At 35.6% G+C, this 19,391-nt stretch overlaps 1 protein-coding gene and 1 pseudogene across 4 annotated transcripts in view; one reads left to right on the plus strand and one right to left on the minus strand.

Annotated features, from left to right (window-relative positions):
* Positions 1-2,637: 2,637 nt before the first annotated feature.
* Positions 2,638-5,434, minus strand: LOC120887643 (peptidyl-prolyl cis-trans isomerase NIMA-interacting 4-like; annotated as a pseudogene).
* Rps6kc1 (ribosomal protein S6 kinase C1) overlaps positions 5,423-19,391 on the plus strand; it is a 205,860-nt gene continuing 191,891 nt past the window's right edge. For 2 of the 4 annotated variants that reach the window (XM_021729167.3, XM_078022795.1), the window contains exons 1-2: positions 5,423-5,686; positions 15,412-15,447. In XM_021729167.3, coding sequence (XP_021584842.2) covers positions 5,582-5,686; positions 15,412-15,447 — 141 coding nt within the window. In that variant the 5' untranslated portion in view covers positions 5,423-5,581. The remainder of the gene's footprint in view (positions 5,687-15,411; positions 15,448-19,391) is intronic. The other 2 variants (XM_005329411.5, XM_078022794.1) reach the window with 1 other exon arrangement.

Genomic DNA, 19,391 nt, shown 5'->3' on the forward strand with positions numbered 1-19,391 from the left:
CATCCTTATTGGAAATCACTCAACTATTAATGTTTGGGTGTATTTCTGATCTCTCAACCATATGTCATTTATTTATGCATTTATCTTTATGCCAGTAACACACTTCCTTGATTACTATAGCTTTGTAGTACATTTAAAAATCAGAAAGTGCAAATCCTTCAATCTTTTTCAAAATTTTTTTTTTTGCTATTTAGAGATGTTTGCATTTCCATATGAATTTTAGAATTGACTTGTTCATTTCCGAAAAAAAAGTGGCTGAAAATTTAATTGGAATTTTGTAGATGAATTCGCAGAGTATTGCATCTTAACAATATTCCAATCCACAAACATGTGATGACTTTCTATTTAATTTAATTTTCTTTAATTTATCTCAATAGTTTGTAGTTTTTAATGTAAAAGCATGGCATTTCCTTAATTAAATTTATTTCTAAATATTTTATTATTTTAATGATATTATAAATGGAATTATTTTCTTCATTTCACTTTTGGATTATTCATTACTAGTGTATAGAAATATAAATAATTTTTATATATAGATCTTATATTCTACAACATTGCTGAATTTCTTAGCTCTATTAATTTTTTGGGGGGGGGTTAAAATAATTCTTTTATATATGGTCACCTTCAAATAAAGATAGTTTTACTTCTGCCTTTCCAATCTTTTTGGTTTCCCAGTACTTGTTCTTTTCTTGTATCACTGCTCTGGCTAGAACTTCTAATGCAAAGTTGAATAGATTCGGAAAGAGTGGACACTCTTGTTTGTTCCTGCTCTTGGGGAGAAAGATTTATCTTTTACTATTATGATGTTGGTTGTAGGTTTTTCATCAATGCTCTTTATTAGGTTGAAAACATTCTCTTGTATTCCTAGTTTGCCATGTGACTTTATCATGAAACACTGTTGAATTTTGTTAAGTGCCCTTTCTTCATTTATTGAGATGATCACATATTTCTCCTTTATATTATTAATTTGGTGTGTTACATTGATTTATTTTCATATGTTGAACCAACTTTGCATTTTGGGCATAAATCCCATTTGGTTATAGCATATACTTATTTTAATATGCTGTTAAATTTAGTTTGCTAGTTTTTTTTTTTTTTTTGTCCCAGGGATTCAACCCAAGGGTGCTTAACCACTGAACTGCATCTGGAGCCCTTTTTTATTTTGAGACAGAATCTCCATGAGTTGCTTAGGGCCTTGCTAGCTTTGAACTTGTGACCCACTTGGCTCAGCCTCCTGAGCCAGTGATATTGCAGGCATGTGCCACCACACCCTGCAGTTTGTTAATTTTCAATTGGGGATTTTTACATACATTCATAAGGGATACTGGTCCAAAGTTTTTTTTCTCATGATGTATCCTTCTTCCTTTGGTATTCAGGTAATACTGGTCTTGTAAAATGAGTTAGGAAGTGTTTCCTTATATTCTATTTTTTGGAGGAGTTTGTATGAAATTTTAAAATTATTGAATATTTTACTTCTGATAAAAAAGGTTTCAAGATGTTTTAAATTTAATTACAAGGGTCAAAAGATGGAGGTAGAAAGAGATAAGGTGAATTAACCAGTTAATAACTGTCGACAAAACCAACAAAAAGATTGTTTCACATTTTAACTTAAATTCCATGATATTTGACCACCAGTGTTACTGTGTCCCATTTGTGTATAAATTTCTGGAATGTCAAGCCCCAACCAGTCCAGAAGCAACAATTAATTCTCCTTAAGGACTGCACTAGTATCTCAAAGATGTGCCCACTTTGTATAATCCTGCAATTTATGCTTTCCTTTCCTGAATTTTTGTTACTAAACAATATTTTTTAGCCAGGTAGGCATGGTGGTAGATGACTGCAATCTCAGTGACTTGGGAGGCTGAGGCAGGAGGATTGCCAAGTTCAAAGCTAGCCTCAGCAACTTAGCAGCCCCTAAGGAATTTAGTAAGACTCTGTCGCAAAATAAAAAAATAAAAAAGGCTGAGGATATGGCTCAGTGGCTAAGCACCCCTTGGTTCAAGCCCAGGTATCAGAAAATGAAACAAAATAAAAACTTACTTTCAGTACTGATCCAGAAGGCATGTTGCTACTTGCTGTGTATCCCTGCTGCTGGTTGAGAGAACGTCTATTTAGCACCTGGTCCATTTTTTGGTTAGCACATGTAATAGCTGAATACACCCTTTTAATTTCAGAGATTTTTCAGTCTCAAGAATTTTAGTTTAATACTTGTGATAGGTCTATTTGTTGTAGGAATCAAGCAACAAGTGGCAAAGGCACTTAAAGAGCAGGAGAACTCAAACTTTATTTTCTGCTGGTGAGCCCAGAGGAGATCAGACTCCAAATTCTGAGTGCCCAGCACCAGTTTTTCACATTTATATGCTATTTAGTGTCATAGATTTTCTAGTTTAATGATACATGGTTTCAAGTGGGAAGCACCTTTACAGAAACAGCATTTTCATATTCTATATCCTTATTAGCTTATTTAACTTTTTAAAAAATCCATTATTGGGAAAGGAGTGTTGAAATCTTAACTATAATTGTGGATTTGAATATTTTTTCCTTTAATTCCAGTGGCTTTTGCTTTATACATTTTAGAGTTTTATTAGGTATAAACACATTTAGATTGTTATGTCTTTTTTTTAAATATAATTTTTTTAGTTGTAGATGGACACAATGCCTTTATTTTATTGTTTATTTTTATGTGGTGTTGGGGTTCGAACCCAGTGCCTCACACATGCTAGGCAAGCGCTCTACCACTGAGCCACAAACCCGACCCTGTTATGTCTTCTTAATGAACTCTTTTTTTGTGTATGGGGGATACCAGGGATTGAACTCAGTGGCACTCAACTACTGAGCCACATCCCTAGCCCTATTTTGTATCATATTGGGTCATATTGAGTTGCTTAGCCTCTTGCTTTTGCTGAGACTGGCTTTGAATTCTCCATCCTCCTGTCTAAGCCTCCTGAGCCGCTGGGTTTACAGGTGTGTGCCACCATGCCTGGCTTAATGAACTTTTTTTTTCAGTCTTTCATGAGATTTTATTTTTTCTCTTCAATTTTCAATCATGACAATATGATATCCAGATTTTGTCTTAAGTGGGGGTCTGTAAACATAGGCTTATTTCATCCCACTTAGAGGTAAGGCAAATGCTGCTTTTTAAAATAGTTACACAGTGGACTCTCTGGTAATCCAATCCAAATTGCCACTTTGTCAGGCTTTATTTTTATTTATATATACATACATATGTATATATAAATAAATTATATTTATATTGTGGCCATGTCATTGAATCTCATTCTAGACTTTAACTTTTCCATGGCTTCCATGATTTTGCCATGTTTTTCACAGAGAATGTCTGACCTTTATTACAATGCCACCACCTTTGGGACTCTGAGTATTCTTGTCAGCACTGTCACTTACAGAGGCTGTTCACCCTTTCCTCTCCTTTCTAGAATCACTTTTTCTTTGGGGCCTGAATCGAACTCTTCTTCATCATTAAATTTTGCTCTATTTCATTCCTAATAATATTTCTTCTTGGGCTGGAGAAGTAGCTCAGGGATAGAGCATTTGCCTAGGAAATGTAATCCCCAGAACTTAAGAAAAAATATTATTTTAAACTCTTCTCAGAGGTGTTTTCAAGGTATATCGTTTCCCATTCTTTTATTTTTTTAAATAATGGCATATGGGAATCAAAGAAACTTGGAGAAAGTGGAAGAGACAGTTGGTAAAGATAACTTCCAAACACAATTAAAGAGAGTAAACCCAGCCATAAAACAAGCTTATTAGGAAAAAGTCTGGATTTTGATCTCTTATGTTTTCTGTGTTAATTGGCCTATAGATAAATATAGGCCAAGTCCATAAAGAGAGAGATGCATGGAGATACAGATTTGTGAGACAATAGGAAATAATGTACAAAGGATCTAATGGTAAAATTCTGAGAAATGAGAACATTGAAGATTCTAGGAAGGAGGAGAAACCAGCCAAAGAGATTGAAAAAAATGAGTGATCTGAGTGTAAAAGGAAAAAAGAGAGATAATGTTGACTCATATACTAAGGACACTGAAGGGTTCTGAAAAGATGGAAATGGTCAGATGCTTTCAAAGCTGAAAATATTGAATAAGATGATGTTCTTAGAAACCTTTTTTTTTTTCAGAGCAGTGTCAGAATAACAATATAGCTATCAAGCCAGATTGAAGTGAAGTTGGGAAAAACTGAAGATTACTGTGACAATGAAGGAAGGAGACTCAGGAAAAGAAGATAACATGATGTCCTTTTGCCCCTTCTTTGTCTGGCTAACCCCCTTCTCTCTTTCATGATCCAGCCACAGTTCTCCTCTATCAGACTGTCTAGGTAACTTTCCATTCTAACTTAAATATGTTTAATAGCACTCTATATATAAATCTTTCATGGTATTTAATCACAATATATTTTAATTATTTATTTTTCTTACTAGATGGTACTTGAGAGGAAGGTCTATTTTTGTAATTCCAGTGCCTAATTAGCATGATGTCTGGCACTAGGTTGTGAATTTAGGCTTAATGAGTGAACGATGGGACAGATTTAAGGATATGTGGCTGAGAAAAAGAGGCTGATGGTGAAATATACAGAAAGGAGAGCTGAAATGTCATCGACGAAGCAATGCTTTACATCTGTCAGAGGATGAGACTCAGTACACAAGTGGTTACTTTTAAAAACGTGGAAGATCGTCTTATTGGAATGGAACTGTCAGATAAAGGAATTGGTACAAAGGCTCCCCTCCTCCTTTCTTCTTTTTCCTCTAAGTGGGAGGGCACAGAGAGCAAGGAGGTAAGACAAATAAAACCAGAGAATTGAGGAGAATGACCAAGACTTGGAATGATTATTTTGAAGAATGAGAAAGAACTCTGATCAGGAAAAGATAAAGGAATGGGCAAATAGCAGATATTCAACCAGAGGGAACTAGAAACTCTGTGTAGTGGCTTTAAAAGTAAGATACCACGCCTCCTTGACAGATGCAGGCTCCAGATTCCAGAAAGGGAGGGGATTTTTAAAAAGCCTGACACAGGGCTAGGGGCTTGCTGTGCAGGGGTGGGATGAAAAGACAGGTGCGCAGGCGAAGCGAATTCGTGTTAGAAGAAAGGAATACTTCTGCAAAAGTACTGAGATGTCGCTGTGGGTGTTTAAACTTACAGACCGAGTAGGGAAGGAAAGCAGCCTGGCTGAGATCTCCCTCCATCCTTTCCCCACTGGACACAAGTCTGTACAGGGCAGAGCGAGGGTGCGGAAGACCAAAGCTCTCACCCGTCGCTACCACACACCTCACGAAATCAAGAAGGTGGCACTAGCGCCCAAGGAGACTTAGCAGAGACGTCTCAGGTGGGCTACAGGTCTCCAAGGGGCCCCAAATCCAAAGCGGACTCGCCCCGCCTCGAGCGCGCGGGCGCCACAGCCTGACCCGGAATCGTCTCCTCCGACCCGGAAGCGGAGCCTGGCGGCGGACGCGCCGCCCTGGAGCCACCGCCCCCTCGCCGCTTGGCCGCTGCGTGGGGACCCGGACCGCGGCGGCTCCGGGTTACCCTGATGATCCCGGGCTGGCGGCGGCGGCCGAAGCGGAGGGAGGATGACCGCTCCCTGGGAGCGGAGTGCCGACCTGGCTCGTTTCTACACTGTCACCGAACCCCAGCGACACCCGAGGGGCTACACGGTGTATAAGGTCACCGCCCGGGTGAGTGCTGGTGTTGGGCAGGGGAGGGAGCCTGGACTGGGACCTGAGGGTCTGGACTGGAGACCCTGGTGTGGGAGTAACTAACTCTGGGTCAGAGCCAGCAGTGGGACTGGGTGCGCCTAGTCGCAAGACAAGCGTCGGAGATGGGTACTTCAGCGACACTGAGGTAGTGGCTGAATGGGGATGTTCCGGGCTCCACTGAAGCAGGTCTCCGGAGAGTCCCCATTCTGGGGTGGAGCAGGGGATGGTTTTACATTGATGACTCAGCCTCCGTCCCATTTGGACTTTCTCTTAGAACCAGATATGCAGAATTGTCTTTGCTTGCTCCAGAAGAATAATGTACACTTAAAAAATGTTAATTTACGTATTGTCTGGCTTATGTAATGGAAGATATTTCTTCTTTTAACCTTTTATTCAGAGTGAGGTTTGCTCTGAGGCAGGAAAGATGTCAGTGTAAGGCTAGTTTTGGACCTCTGTGTCTGGGCTGTCTTTGCCTCTGAGATTTTCCATAGGAGACATGTGAGAAAGTGTAACTGAAGTTATCTTCTATGAGGGTAGATTTAAAAATTGTGAGGCTACTTTGCATTAAAATTAACTGACCCAAAATTTAGTACCCATTTTGTTTATATTTCCTTTTGCATCATGAGTAAATTTTAAAGAGAGTCTGCATCTCCCTTCTAGGAAAGCGAAAATAACAACATTGAATAGACCTTTATCTATGTAAGGGATGTGTGTATATTGGGCATTTTGTAATTTAACTTTCATTTGAATGATGAGGAAACTAAAATTTGAGGATTTTTTTTTGGGGGGGGGTTGAGGAAGTACTGGGGATTGAACCTAGGGAGGCTTTACCATTGAGCTTACATCCCTGAACCTTTTTATTTTTTATTTTGAGAAAGAATCAGTATTACTAAGTTGTTTAGGGCCTCACTGAGTTACTGAGGTTGGTCTGATACTTTGAATCCCACTGCCTCAGCCTTCTAAGTTGCTGGGATTACAGGCCAGTGCCACCATGCCAGGCCCAAGAAAGTTTAGTACCTTGCCCAGCTTTACATTGCAAGACAGTAGCAGATCTGGTGTATGGAACCAGTTTTCCTTAACTCTAAGATCCATAAAATGTTATGACTTATTATTATTATTAATTCTTTTTAAAAAATATTTATTTATTTAGTTTTTGGCGGACACAAAATCTTTGTTTGTATGTGGTGCTGAGGATCAAACCTGGGCCGCACGCATGCCAGGTGAGCGTGCTACCGCTTGAGCCACATCCCCAGCCCCTTATTAATTCTTTTTTTTTTTTTTTTAAAGAATGAGAGAGAATGAGAAAGAGGGAGAGAGAGAGAGAACTTTAATATTTATTTTTCAGTATTTGGCGGACACAGCATCTTTGTTTGTATGTGGTGCTGAGGATCGAACCCGGGCCCCATGCATACCAGGCGAGCGCGCTACCGCTTGAGCCACATCCCCATCCCCCCTTATTAATTCTTAAAGAAGAGAAGTACAGACTAAGTCATCATAGTACAATATTTGTAAAATACAGTACTCATATGTGATAGAGAGCTTAGGAAGTAGACCTTGAGAAGAACCTGAAGTATATCTATATAAGCAGATTTTGGGACATGTGAGTGGCACATGGTAAATGGAAATGGTGTACAGACAAATGTGAAATGGTGGGATGAGCAAATTTGTTTAAAGAGAAGAGACAATGGGGTCTGGTTTATTGCTGATTGCTGAGAATAGGGAGAAATTTGCTGCTCTGTGTTTTTAAATAAGGTTGTTATATTGGTGGAGTGTTGATTTTAGGTTGTCTTTAAGAAATTTTTATAACATCAAAAAGCCCCTGTTATCTCACTTTAAAACAATTTTTTCAGGACTGAAGTTGTGGCTCAGTGCGAGAGTCCTTGCCTCCCACATGTGAGGCACTGGGTTTGATCCTCAGCACCACATAAGTATAAATAAACAAAATAAAGATAAAAACCAAAAACATTTTTGGTCATTGGGACCTTCAAAAATCTAGACTTAAGTTTTCTAACGTGTAGTTTATAGAATCAGAGCAATGTTCAACTGACATGGTGTCCCCATTACACTTACCAAAATTATATTGTATTAATTTGCTGACATGACAGTGTCTCTTGGTAGATTTAGAGTAGGTCTCTATCATTGGTATTTTCTTCTTGTGTCAACTAAGTTCATGGTGCACAGTTCTTAAAACACATTGTTGAATGTTTTCCTCTCCATTCTAAGCACCACACCCAGCACATACCAGTTTAGTTCTAGGCACCAGGCCCTATGGAGAGTACAAAGCTGAATATAGCATGGACCTTCCTTTCAAGGATACTTAGAACAGAGCTTACTGTACTTAAAGAAGTATAGTAGGATAGTGTCAAGGGCCATAAGACGCTCCAGAGAGGAGCTGTGGGAATTCGGAAGACACAGAGATGCCTGTGGCTCAGGGGAATATGTACCAATTAAGATAGGTGGTGAAAGTTGGGAAGAATCCAGAAAAGAAGAGGGCATAGAAGGTAGAAGAAAGGGATAACTCTATGCACATAAGTCCTGGAGGTGTGAATGTGTGAAGAACTTGAATTGGAAGCACTGGGTTTGATAGTTATTGCTGGTAGTTATTGCTGATAGTTATTCCTTCTTTACTGAAGGAAAGCTTAACTAAATTCAGATTATAAGTGTCATATGCTGTGAACTACTTACTGAATGAACTTTTTTTGGGGGACAGGGTTATTGGGAATTGAACTTAGGGGCACTTAACCACTTCGCCACATCCCCAGCACATTTATTTATTTATTTATTTTATGGTGCTGAGAATTGACCCAGGGCTTCAGTACCTGCAAGGCAAGCACTCTACCAACTGAGCTATATCTTCAGTCTCCCCAGCACTTTTTTTCTGTTTTATTAAGAGACAGGGTCTCACTGAGTTGCTTAGGGCTAAATTGCTGAGGCTGGCTTTGATTTTGTAATCCCCCTGTTTTAGCCTCCTGAGCCACCGGGATTACAGGTGTGTGCCACTGTGCCCAGCCTGAATGAACTTTTTTGACAATATAAATTAGAAGATGACATAGCACATTGTCTTAACAAATGCGTAAAATGTGCATGCTGCGTATTGCTATAGTTATTTGAATCTGAAAATTGCTTACATTGCCTTCTTTTATCCTATCTCATTTATTATTTATATTACAGATTTATATTTTAAATTTAAGATTTGAGGGTTAACATGGAAATATACTTAAATATAACTGTACTTACTATTATAAAACAAAATATTATTTTTTGATACTTAAGGAGAAAAACATCTTTGCTCAGAAGAATTAATTAGGTAAGTAGTGTTCCCCTGAGAACTTCTTGAGATAAAAATTAGGAATGTTCTCTATATATTCCCTATTATTGATTTAATCCTAGCTTAAACAGTTTCTGTATTCTTGATCTTTGCAGGGTTATTTCTATAGGAGCAGAATTAGAATTGTTGAAATAACTCTTTGTTATATTTTGGATAGCAAAAGAGATATTTCATCTTCTTAAAATTCCTTTGTACTTTGTTTGCAATTCTCTGGCACCTGGCAGGTTTAGGTAATTTTGTGGCTAGTTACAAACATGCTAACAAATCCCTAGTTAAGCTGGGCATGTAGCTCAGTTGGTAGAGTTCTTGCCTTACATATATTATGCCCTAGGTTCAATCCCCAACACCACAAAATAAACAAACAAAAACAAAAACAAAAAACCAAATTCCCTCGTTAAACTCTCTATTGCTTCTTAATTTTTATCTCAAAAATAGATTCTCTTATTCAGAGTTGGAAAATTCTTGTGTAAGTTTTCTTTTTAGTTGAAGGAGAAACATATAAAAGAATCATCAGCAGTGGTTTTTGCTTGTTTCAGCATATTAAGTTTGCAAAATTTTCATATTGTAATATAGATTTCTCAATAACATGAAATGAATGGTAATTCTTGTCTGTATTCTTTTCATCAGTGTGGAATGCAAAGTGTATGCTTTCATTATTAAAAGACAGTGCTGCCTTATGATTTAATTTTGTTTACATTGAGGCACAGTTTATATACAATTAAATTTGCCAATTTCAAGTGCACAGTTTGATGAATTTGACACATGTATATAGTTGTGTAATCACCACCATAGTCAGGTCTGTACAAATTCCTTCATGCACTTTTGCAGTCAGTTTCCTCCCCAACCCTGTTTCTAAGCAACGACTGGTTTGCTTTCTATCATTATAGATTAGGTTGCATTTTTCTAGAATTTTATATAAAAGGGATCATATAATATATGCTTTCTTTTGATCTGGCTTCTTCCAATTATTTGAAATATGAACATTCAAATACAAGTCATTGTATGTACATTTGGTTTCATTTCTCTTACTACCACACAGTCTCATTTACTATGACTTTTTACTAACCCTTGAAATCAGGTGGTCTGAGTACTCTTGCTTTTCAATATTTGTATTTTGGCTATTCTGTATTGTTAACATTTTCATATGATTAAGAATCATTTTGTCAAGTTCTACAAAAATGCCCGCCCAGATTTTGATTGGGATTACATTGAGATTGGAGATCAGTTTCAGAAGAATTAATGTCTTTTCAGTATTGACTCTTCTGGTGTGTGAACGAATATGTAAATGAATATGTAAATCTCCCTAGTTTGAGCAGTACTTTTAATCCCAGTGCTATTCTGTGGAATACCTGTGTTACCTGTTTAAAACACATTTTTTTAGGTGCTGTAGATATACATATACATATGGGAATACCTATGTGTCCCCACAAGAGTCTTATTGTCATTTGACCAAAATGGACACATAGATAACACAATCACTGTGTGATATGAACAAAGGGGAACAAAGACTTGAAATACTTTGAAAACTGTCATTAGCAAAACTTCCCATTGAAAGACTGTATTGCTTAGAGGCAACCTGCTTTCAATTCTTTTTTTTTTTTGGTGGTGTTGGGGATTGAACCCAGGGTCTTATGCATGTGAAGCAAGCACTCTACCAAGTGAGCCCTATCTCCAGCCCTCAATTTTTGATCATATTCTTAAGTAGCCCTTGTTTGAGAAGGAAATATTTGTAGTTTTCCAGGTTATGTTAGGACACTATGTGCTTCTTTCTCTTATATGCTTTCTTCTCTAAGAAGTTTTTCTTTCTGTCTTTGCAATCCTGCTTATTTCTATTGTCAGCTATGCCCTATGTTCTCCTTGATGCCTCTCAAAGCATGGCTCTCAGTGTAGTATAAACTCTTTCATCAAAGCCTTTATGATAACGTACTTGGATTTCTTTTTTGAGAGGAGATGCTTTTTTAATGGTATATTCTTAGTGCCTTGTGCAGAGCCTGGACTGTGTTTCTTTGAGAGAAGACTGGAAGGAGGTAGCACTTTCCTTCTTAAGTATCATTTTAAAAAGTAACATTAAAATTAACTTTGTTATATAATTCTATGAATGTAACACATGTATAGATAGATTGTATCCATCACCATAATCAGGAAACAGAATAATTCCATCTCCTAAAAAAGTTTCTTCAGGTTGTCCCTTTTCCACACTCTTTCCTTCACTCTTTAGCCCCTGGCAAGCACTGATGTACTCTCCATCACTGTACTTTTATTTTTTTTGAGAATGCCATATAAATAGAATCATATAATATATGATATAAATATATCATAAAATAATCATTATTTAACCTTTTTGAGACAATCTTGCCCATTTTTTGTTTGGGTTATTTTCTTGCTCTAAAGTTTTGAGAATTCTTTATATTCTGGATATATTTTTTTGATAGGTCCTTTGCAAATATCATTTCCCATTGTGTAGTCATATTTTTTTCATCACCTTAACTGTGTCTTTTGAAAAGCAAACAGTTTTTAGTTTGGTAAAGACCAATTATCAGCTTTTTCTTTTATGGAGCACATTTTTAGTGTCTTTGCCTAACACCAGGATGCAAATATTTTCCCCAATATTTACTAGAAGTCTTATTTTTTTGCATGTTATACTTAGGTCTATGATGCTTTTTGTTTGAATTTATTTTTGTATAAGGTGTGAGTTTTAGAAGAAGGTTCCATTTCTTTTTTTTTTTTTTTAACATGTGAATGTCCAATTGTAACCAAACACTATTTGTTTAAGAGACTAGACTTCATTGAATTGCCTTTTCATCTTTGTCAAAAACCATCTGTCCAGCAGGTGTGGTGGTACACACTTGCAATCCCAGGTAACCTTGAGAGGCTGAGGCAGAATGATCTCAAGTTCAAGGCCAGTCTGGGCAACTTAGCTAGACTCTGTATGAAAATAAAATAATAAAGGGCTAGGAAGGTAGCTCAGTGGCAGAGTACTTGCCTTGCATGCCAGATGCCCAGGGTTTACAATCCTCAGTACTGCAAAAGAAAAAAAGAAAAAAAAAATTGTCCATATGTATGTGGTTCTGTTTCTCTGTTGTCTTGTTTATTCCATATCACACTGTCTTGATTATTGTAGCTTTATACTGTCTCAAAATTAGGTAGTATGATTTCTGCAACTTAACTCTTAATTTAAAAAAAGGAACTTTTTCCATGAATTTTAAAATCAGTTTGTCTATGTTTATAAAAAAAATTTCCTGATTGGATTTTGATTAGGAGTGTAGTAAGTCTAGAATAATTTGGGGGAGAATTGATGTCTTCAATGGGTTGAATTTTCAAATTTATTAACAGAGTGGTTTTTTTTTTGCCATTTATTTAAGGGTTCTTTGATTTCTCCCATTAGCATTTTGTAGTTTTCATTATATAGATTCTATATGTATTTTATTAGATTTATTCCTTGGTATTATCTTTTTTATTATTGTAAATTATATTTAAAATGGAGACAATCATGTCTGGAAAGTATAGGGATGTACTTTCAGAATTCTACTCTTTTTGGTATTTTTGCTTCTTTTGTTTACAGAGTATTGGGTGGATGGATAGAAAAAGGAAAAAAAATGCTGTTGGGGAAAGGAATCCTTAATACTTAACAAAAGTAGCCTGGTTTTGTTTGCTTGCTTGAGGTACTAGGGATCAAACCCAGGGCCTCTTGCATGCTAAGTAAGTGCTCTACTTGAGGTACATTTCCACCCAACAAATAGCTTTTGATTTAATTTTCTGAACCCTAAGTAAAATTTCCCCTTCATTTGGGAACTATTTGGAGGATGCAGGATAGTTACTCTTATAAACCTAAAATTAGAGTGAAGGAAAATCTTTTCTTAGGAATTTTGGGAATAATTTTAACTTTGACTCTATTTTTGGTAGTGACTTTGAGTTACTCTTGTTATGAAAACTTTTAACATTCTTAAATCACTAAACCATTTTTTCTTGGTGGTGCTGGGGGTGGGATCCAGGGCTTTGCAATTGCTAGGCAAATATTCCATTACTGAACTAAATCCCTAGATCTACTTTTCTTTTTGACACAGGATCTTGCTAAGATGTCCAAGCTGGTCTTGTACTTGTCATTCTCCTACCTCAGTCTCTCGAGTAGCTGGAATTATAGGCATGCACTACCTTGCCTAGCTTAAACTCTGACTTTCAGGATGTCACCGTGCTCTGTTCTAGACAGTGAAGTTTCAACATCAGAATAAGGATCTAGGATGAAATGCTTCCTAGTCTGTTGTTTAACATAGTACTCTTCTCTGAGATAAGAAAATGTTTGGGAAATACATACCCCCTCTACCCTGCAACCTCTTCCCCTAGTCACTTGTGTTTTACTAGACTGTGAGCTCCATGAGGCAGTGCTGGCCATTGTAGCCCTGTTGCAAGGCAGAAGTATTTGAGCTATTAAGAAGATAGCTGAGACAGCACAATCAAATCAGCAATTTCTAATAAGTAGATATTGTTAGGGGATGGCTAGTGTATTTTGCATATGTAGAACACATGTATTTGTTTTCCATGAGTGGTGTACTTAAAGAAAATCCAAAATGTGATAATTGTAATATGTATACCAAGCTAGGAAAGAATTTTTTCTGTCACAAAAAGATCATTTTGTGTATGTTAAGGAAAAATTATCTAAAATACAAAGATACTTTAGTATATTTATAAATTCAGGAGATTTTTTATATGAATAAATTATAAAATGTAAGATATATCAGAGTAAGCCTTCTGTGTATTGACTGTTTTTGGTAGTTTGTGTATTAGTGGAAAGATTACCTGTGACTTTTCTCTGCATTAGTACAATTTATAAAAATATAAGAAAAGCTTGTATCAGGGAATATTAAGTAATTTAATTCTGTGAAATACTAATTAACTAAAATATGTCCACATTTAATTGTGTGGAAGAGTGTGGGTGTGTTGGAGGATAGGCTACTGTTTGAAAATAATAGTTAAAATGAAATATTTGAGTAATGTGTAGTTGTTAACCTATTTTAGTCTCTAATAAATTTATGTTGTATAATATGGTAGTCATTAGACACATGACTATTTTTGTTTAAATTTAAATTATTTTAAATAAAGTAAAGTTAAAAGTTAAGTTGGTTTATTAAAATAGCCATATTTCAAGGGCTCAATAGCTTCATACACATTGCTGTGGCTACTGTGTTGAACAATATAGATAGGAAACATTCCTTTGTATCATCACAGAAAGTTGTATTGGATAGCCCTGTTCTAAGTTAATGAAAACTGCTGAGAGATTTCACCAAATTTATATATGCTGAAAGTTGGAGACTAGAATGGCTAGAAATTGGAAACTAGTGCTCTCTGGGATTCTTAGGTGGGACCTGCGAAGATAGTTAAACTCTCTGGTAGGGGACAGAGAGGGAACTAATTTTAAATTATGATGTTCTTGCTGGTATTTGATGTTTGTAGTAGTCAGGCCAGGCAGGTGGTTTTGTCCTAATTTTATAGCTGAGATCAAGTCTTAAGAAGAACTGTAATTTTGAATCAAGCTTTATCTGCTGTTGAGTCCCATATTTTGTTTTGGTTTTGAATGTTAGGAGTAATGCTGAATTAATCCCATTATTGGTATATTGTTATTAGTCATCAGGGACTATTTTCTTCTACCTACCCATAGGTGACTCTTTTAATGTGTTTGATGTATTTTTTGCTTTGACTTTGTAGAATATATCATTGTAGCTTCAAGTTCGTTAATTTTCTTTTTCTCTTTTCTTTCTTTCTTTTTTTTTTTTTGGTACCAGGGATTGAACTTGGGGCACTGGATCCCTGAGCCACATCCCCAGCCCTTTTATGTAGTTAATGTAGAGACAGGGTCTCACTGAATTGCTTCGTGCCCTGCTTTTGCTGTGGCTGGCTTTGAGCTCGTGATTTTCCTGCCTTAGCCTCCTGTACAATTGTAAGAAATTATACAAAGATCCTTTGTACACTTTAACTACGTTTGCTGCTGCTTATAACGTGTAGGCCGGGAAGTGGGGTGGACAAGCTTCTGAGAATTATATTAAGAATGAGAAGGCCCTGGGTTCAATCCCTAGCACCACACACACAAACACACACACACACACACACAAAAAAAAAAAAAAAAAAAAGAATGAAGGCTGGAGTCATTCTCTTATGAATTGTAATATACTTGGGCTTAATTTTAGTTACTTTTTTTCCTTAAATTTTATTGAATTTAATGAAATAGGTAATGAAATTATTATATGGCTGAGTTTTTAGAGGTGATATTTATTTTCTTTTAAGCAAATCAAGTTTTGTATACAAATTCTGTTGAAAGTAATTGTACAAATGTGCAGTCAAGTTCTGATAATGATTAGGTATTTCTGCATATGCTTTATTTTAGGTTGTTTCACGAAGAAATCCAGAGGATGTCCAGGAGGTAACATGTTTATCCATATGAAAATTCCATTATATGTATTTGATAAAAATTTAATTAAATGTTTTTTTGAGAAAACTATCTGAATTATTTGTATGTTAGTCTTTGTATGGAGATTATTTTTAGCTTTCAAAGCTGCAGCTGAAGTATCCTATTTTAGAACATACTAAGTAGGTGTTCAGCTTTATTAGGTGTTAAGTTATATAAATCAGAATTTTAAAAATTGCTATTCTGGTAACTAATACTCATAAGATGTCATTATAGTTAAGAGTATCTCTTTACTCATTTCAAATTGTGCTTGTTTAATAAAAAATAAGTCTTATATATTTAAATATTATAGTGATAAATAATAAAAGTAGAAGTTCACCTACTTTTATGTTGAATTGGCATGTTCACATTCTTGGAAGATGACTTTAAATATGATGTTTCTTTTTAACTTCTTAAAGTTAATAGTTCTTTTGCAAACTCTTTGCATTTTTATCCCCTCCCCCTTTTCTCTCTTTAGGAAGATGACCTGCCTGTTGTTTTGCTTAAAACTGTGGACTTCTCCATTTGTAATTACTTTGTGCTTGCTGAATATCTTTAGGATATCCTAACTGAGGAGCTAGCTTGCTTCTTCTTCTTCTTTTTTTTTTTTTTCCTGTGGTACTGGCAATTAAACCCAGGGCCTTATGCATGTGAGGCAAGCATTTTACCAACTGAGCTATATTCCCAGCCCCTGTAAAGAGCTTGCTTCTTTGAAAATTTTTTGATTTACTTTCATTTTAATTTCTGCTCATTTTAACTAACTCTAGAAGGATACATTTTGGGGATTTTTTTTTTCCCCTGAAGTGTCTAAAACAGAAGCTGTGAATTTACAGGACTGATTCTGCATATTACTGTCTTTCCCAGTGTTTAGGTGGAGTATAAAATTTCTGTTTAGCCACAGGCCCCACTACTTCTCAGTGCACATACCTGCCTTGATTCATACATTTAAGTTGATTGTTTGGTACTGGTTGGTTTGAGGGTATGACCCCCAAATTTAGAAAATATTTAAATTTTATACATTACCATCTGTTTATGTGTTAAAAAGATTTCATACTATTTCCTCATGTGTTTTGAGATATCTTCTGTTTCCCAATAGGAAGAGTATTATAATATTGTTATTTTGGAAGAAAAGGATATACATGCCAATGAAAATAATTTGCATTCATCAATTACTTAAAGTACTCTCTACTTACATAGCAATTGATTAGTATAAACTAATTTTTTTTGGAATTCTATTAATTATGTTGAATTAATAGCCAATACCAGTCTGTTCTGCTTTTGAAAATTTACAGCTCTGTTAAAATTGAAAATGAGTTGTGATTCCTTTGAATTCACTGATTGCTATGCTGTAGTTTGTAGCTTGATGTTCCCCTTTTCCAGGGAGAATCCTGAACCAACCTATCCATGAACATACTCTCTGCTATTTCCTTAATCCTTTTTTGGGGAAACTCTTTTATAATAACAACTGTTGGTGAACCATTCATCAGAAAACTCTTGTAAGTGTCCTTTAGTGAGACAATTGCATGATCCTTTGTTAGAAATAGTATAATTTTTTAAAAAAGTCTTCTATCTAATTGACTTCTTAAAATATAGAATAACCTTGAAATTATAATAGTAGTTTTTTTTTTGTTTCTTGTTTATTTCATTTAAACACAGGAATTCTCATTTAGGTAGGAATTCACCACATAGACTTTGTTTCCATTTTCTTTCTTTTACTTTCCGTCTTGGATACTTAATTTATTTAGCTACTGCTTTAGAGTATAGTCAGCCTTCCTAAGGACTTTTGAGGACTAGTAGACATACTATTGGTTCAACAAATATGAGGCAATAATATTTTATCCTTACAAAACTGGAGAAAGTTGCTGTTTTTTTTCCTTTGTATCTTGGCACATGCCACCAGATCTGAGTATTTTCTTCTTAAGAATGATAAAGAATATTCACAGGTATTAGATTAAATGATCTAGGATAGCTTTTTTTAAATGTTTTAAAAATTTCCTCTCAGTTTTTATTTATTAAGAAGTATAATATGAGCCAGGTGTGGTGGCACTTGTCTATCGGTAATCCCGGTGATTTGGGAGGCTGAGGCAGGAGGATTACACATTCAAAGCCAGCTTCAGCAACTCAGGGAGATCTTATTGCAAAATAAAAAATAAAAAGGAATTGGGATGTTGCTCAATGGTTAAGTACCCCTTGGTTCAATCACAGTAGGGAGGGGCAGGGGGGGGAAAAAGATAATCCCAGTTACTCAGGAGACAGAAGGATCACAAGTTGTTTAAGGCCAGTCTGTGCAACTTAATGAGACCCCATCTCAAAATAAAACTTAAGAAAGGACTGGAGTTGTTACTCAATAGTAGAGCACATGGCTTGCATAAGTGAGGACTTAGGTTCAATTCTCAGTTTATAACAAAAAAAAAAAAGAAAGAAAGAAAAACATGAATGAAATTGCAGCACTACAGGAATGTTTAATCTGTGGCCTGTCATTCACTAGATTGTCTTGAACATGAGCATCCTCCAAAAGGGTAAAGAAGGAGATGGTGTTATACCCTCCATCCTTTCCCTTTTAAAATAGCAACCTGTAGTTGTTTCTGTACAGGTAGCACATGTTATTGGTGGAAAGAACTAAAATAGAACATTGTATATGCCATCAAAAATTTGTAAATGTTATGTCTTTTCATAAATAAAAAGGTTTTAGAAAATAGGTTCACTTAGAATTGTATCTTGATAGAAAAGGTTCTTGAAAAGAGGAGTAAGAAAATCCATATGCAAATAATATGGAAGTGATGTTGGTTGCAAGAAATGATAATCCAGCCAGTTTTAAGTACTATATGAGAGTAAAAATGATAAAATTTATTGAATTAGATGATTTTGTAAAATATAGGGATCTAAAAATTTTTGGTGTCATTAAATATAATTACCTGGAAAGGAAACATTTATTGTATGTTAAAAATAGCTAAGGAAATATTTTTAATGATAAAGATCAAACTTTTATTAAATTTGTAGTCTATGTGTGGTTGTCACTGAATTAATACTTCATTGATAAATTTTCTTCAAAGTGATGACTTATGAAAGAAAGCCATCTTTGGTGAATAAATAATAATAAGTAATTATTATTAATGAATAAGCAATCCGTGCATGTGTGATTCAACAAAGCAATAGATGTTATATGATTATATTTTCCAGTGGGAAAGTATCAGATGTTTGTTAGAGAAAATAATTTTCACATATGTCTTTGGGGACTTTTTGTAGTCCACATATAAGTATCAGTACTTGCTGATTTATTACAAGTGTACTTTTGTTCAATTATCCATTTTGAAAATTTATGGAAACATTCTAAGTTTAAAAGGGATAAGAAGAAAAGGAGGCAGTGGATGTGATGTTTTATAATGCTCTTAGGTATTTTGGTTTTGCATTCCCAGTATTGAGAATAAGGAATGCGTAAGTGAATAATAAAGGCCTGGTGAAGAAACACAGATCTTCATGTTGCCTCATGTTGGCAGTTCTTACTATTGCTCTAAAATATTATATATTGGCTTATATACCCTGATAACTTTAATCATTATTGTGATTAAATTGTTAAATTTTCCCCCTTAAGACTTGTAATAGGTGCTTGCCTATAATCCCAGGGACTTGGGAGGCTGAGGCAGGAGGATTGCAAATTTGAGGCCACCTTCAACAATTTAGTGAGCCCCCAGCAACTTAGTGGGACCTTGTCTCAAAATAAAAATTGAAGAGGGCTGGGAATGTAGCTCAGTGGTTAAGTACCCCTGGGTTCAATCCTTGGTACCAAAAAAAAAAAAAAAAAGAAAAGTGTGTGTGTGGGGAAGACTTATAATACCCTTAATCTTATTTAATACCCAGTTCATGATGGTGTTTACCTCACATAAGACATTCCTTTCATAAGCCATCACCCAGTTCCTTCT

The sequence above is a fragment of the Ictidomys tridecemlineatus genome, chromosome 10 (genome assembly GCF_052094955.1).
Source record: "Ictidomys tridecemlineatus isolate mIctTri1 chromosome 10, mIctTri1.hap1, whole genome shotgun sequence".
In the NCBI taxonomy this organism is placed as follows: domain Eukaryota; kingdom Metazoa; phylum Chordata; class Mammalia; order Rodentia; family Sciuridae; genus Ictidomys; species Ictidomys tridecemlineatus.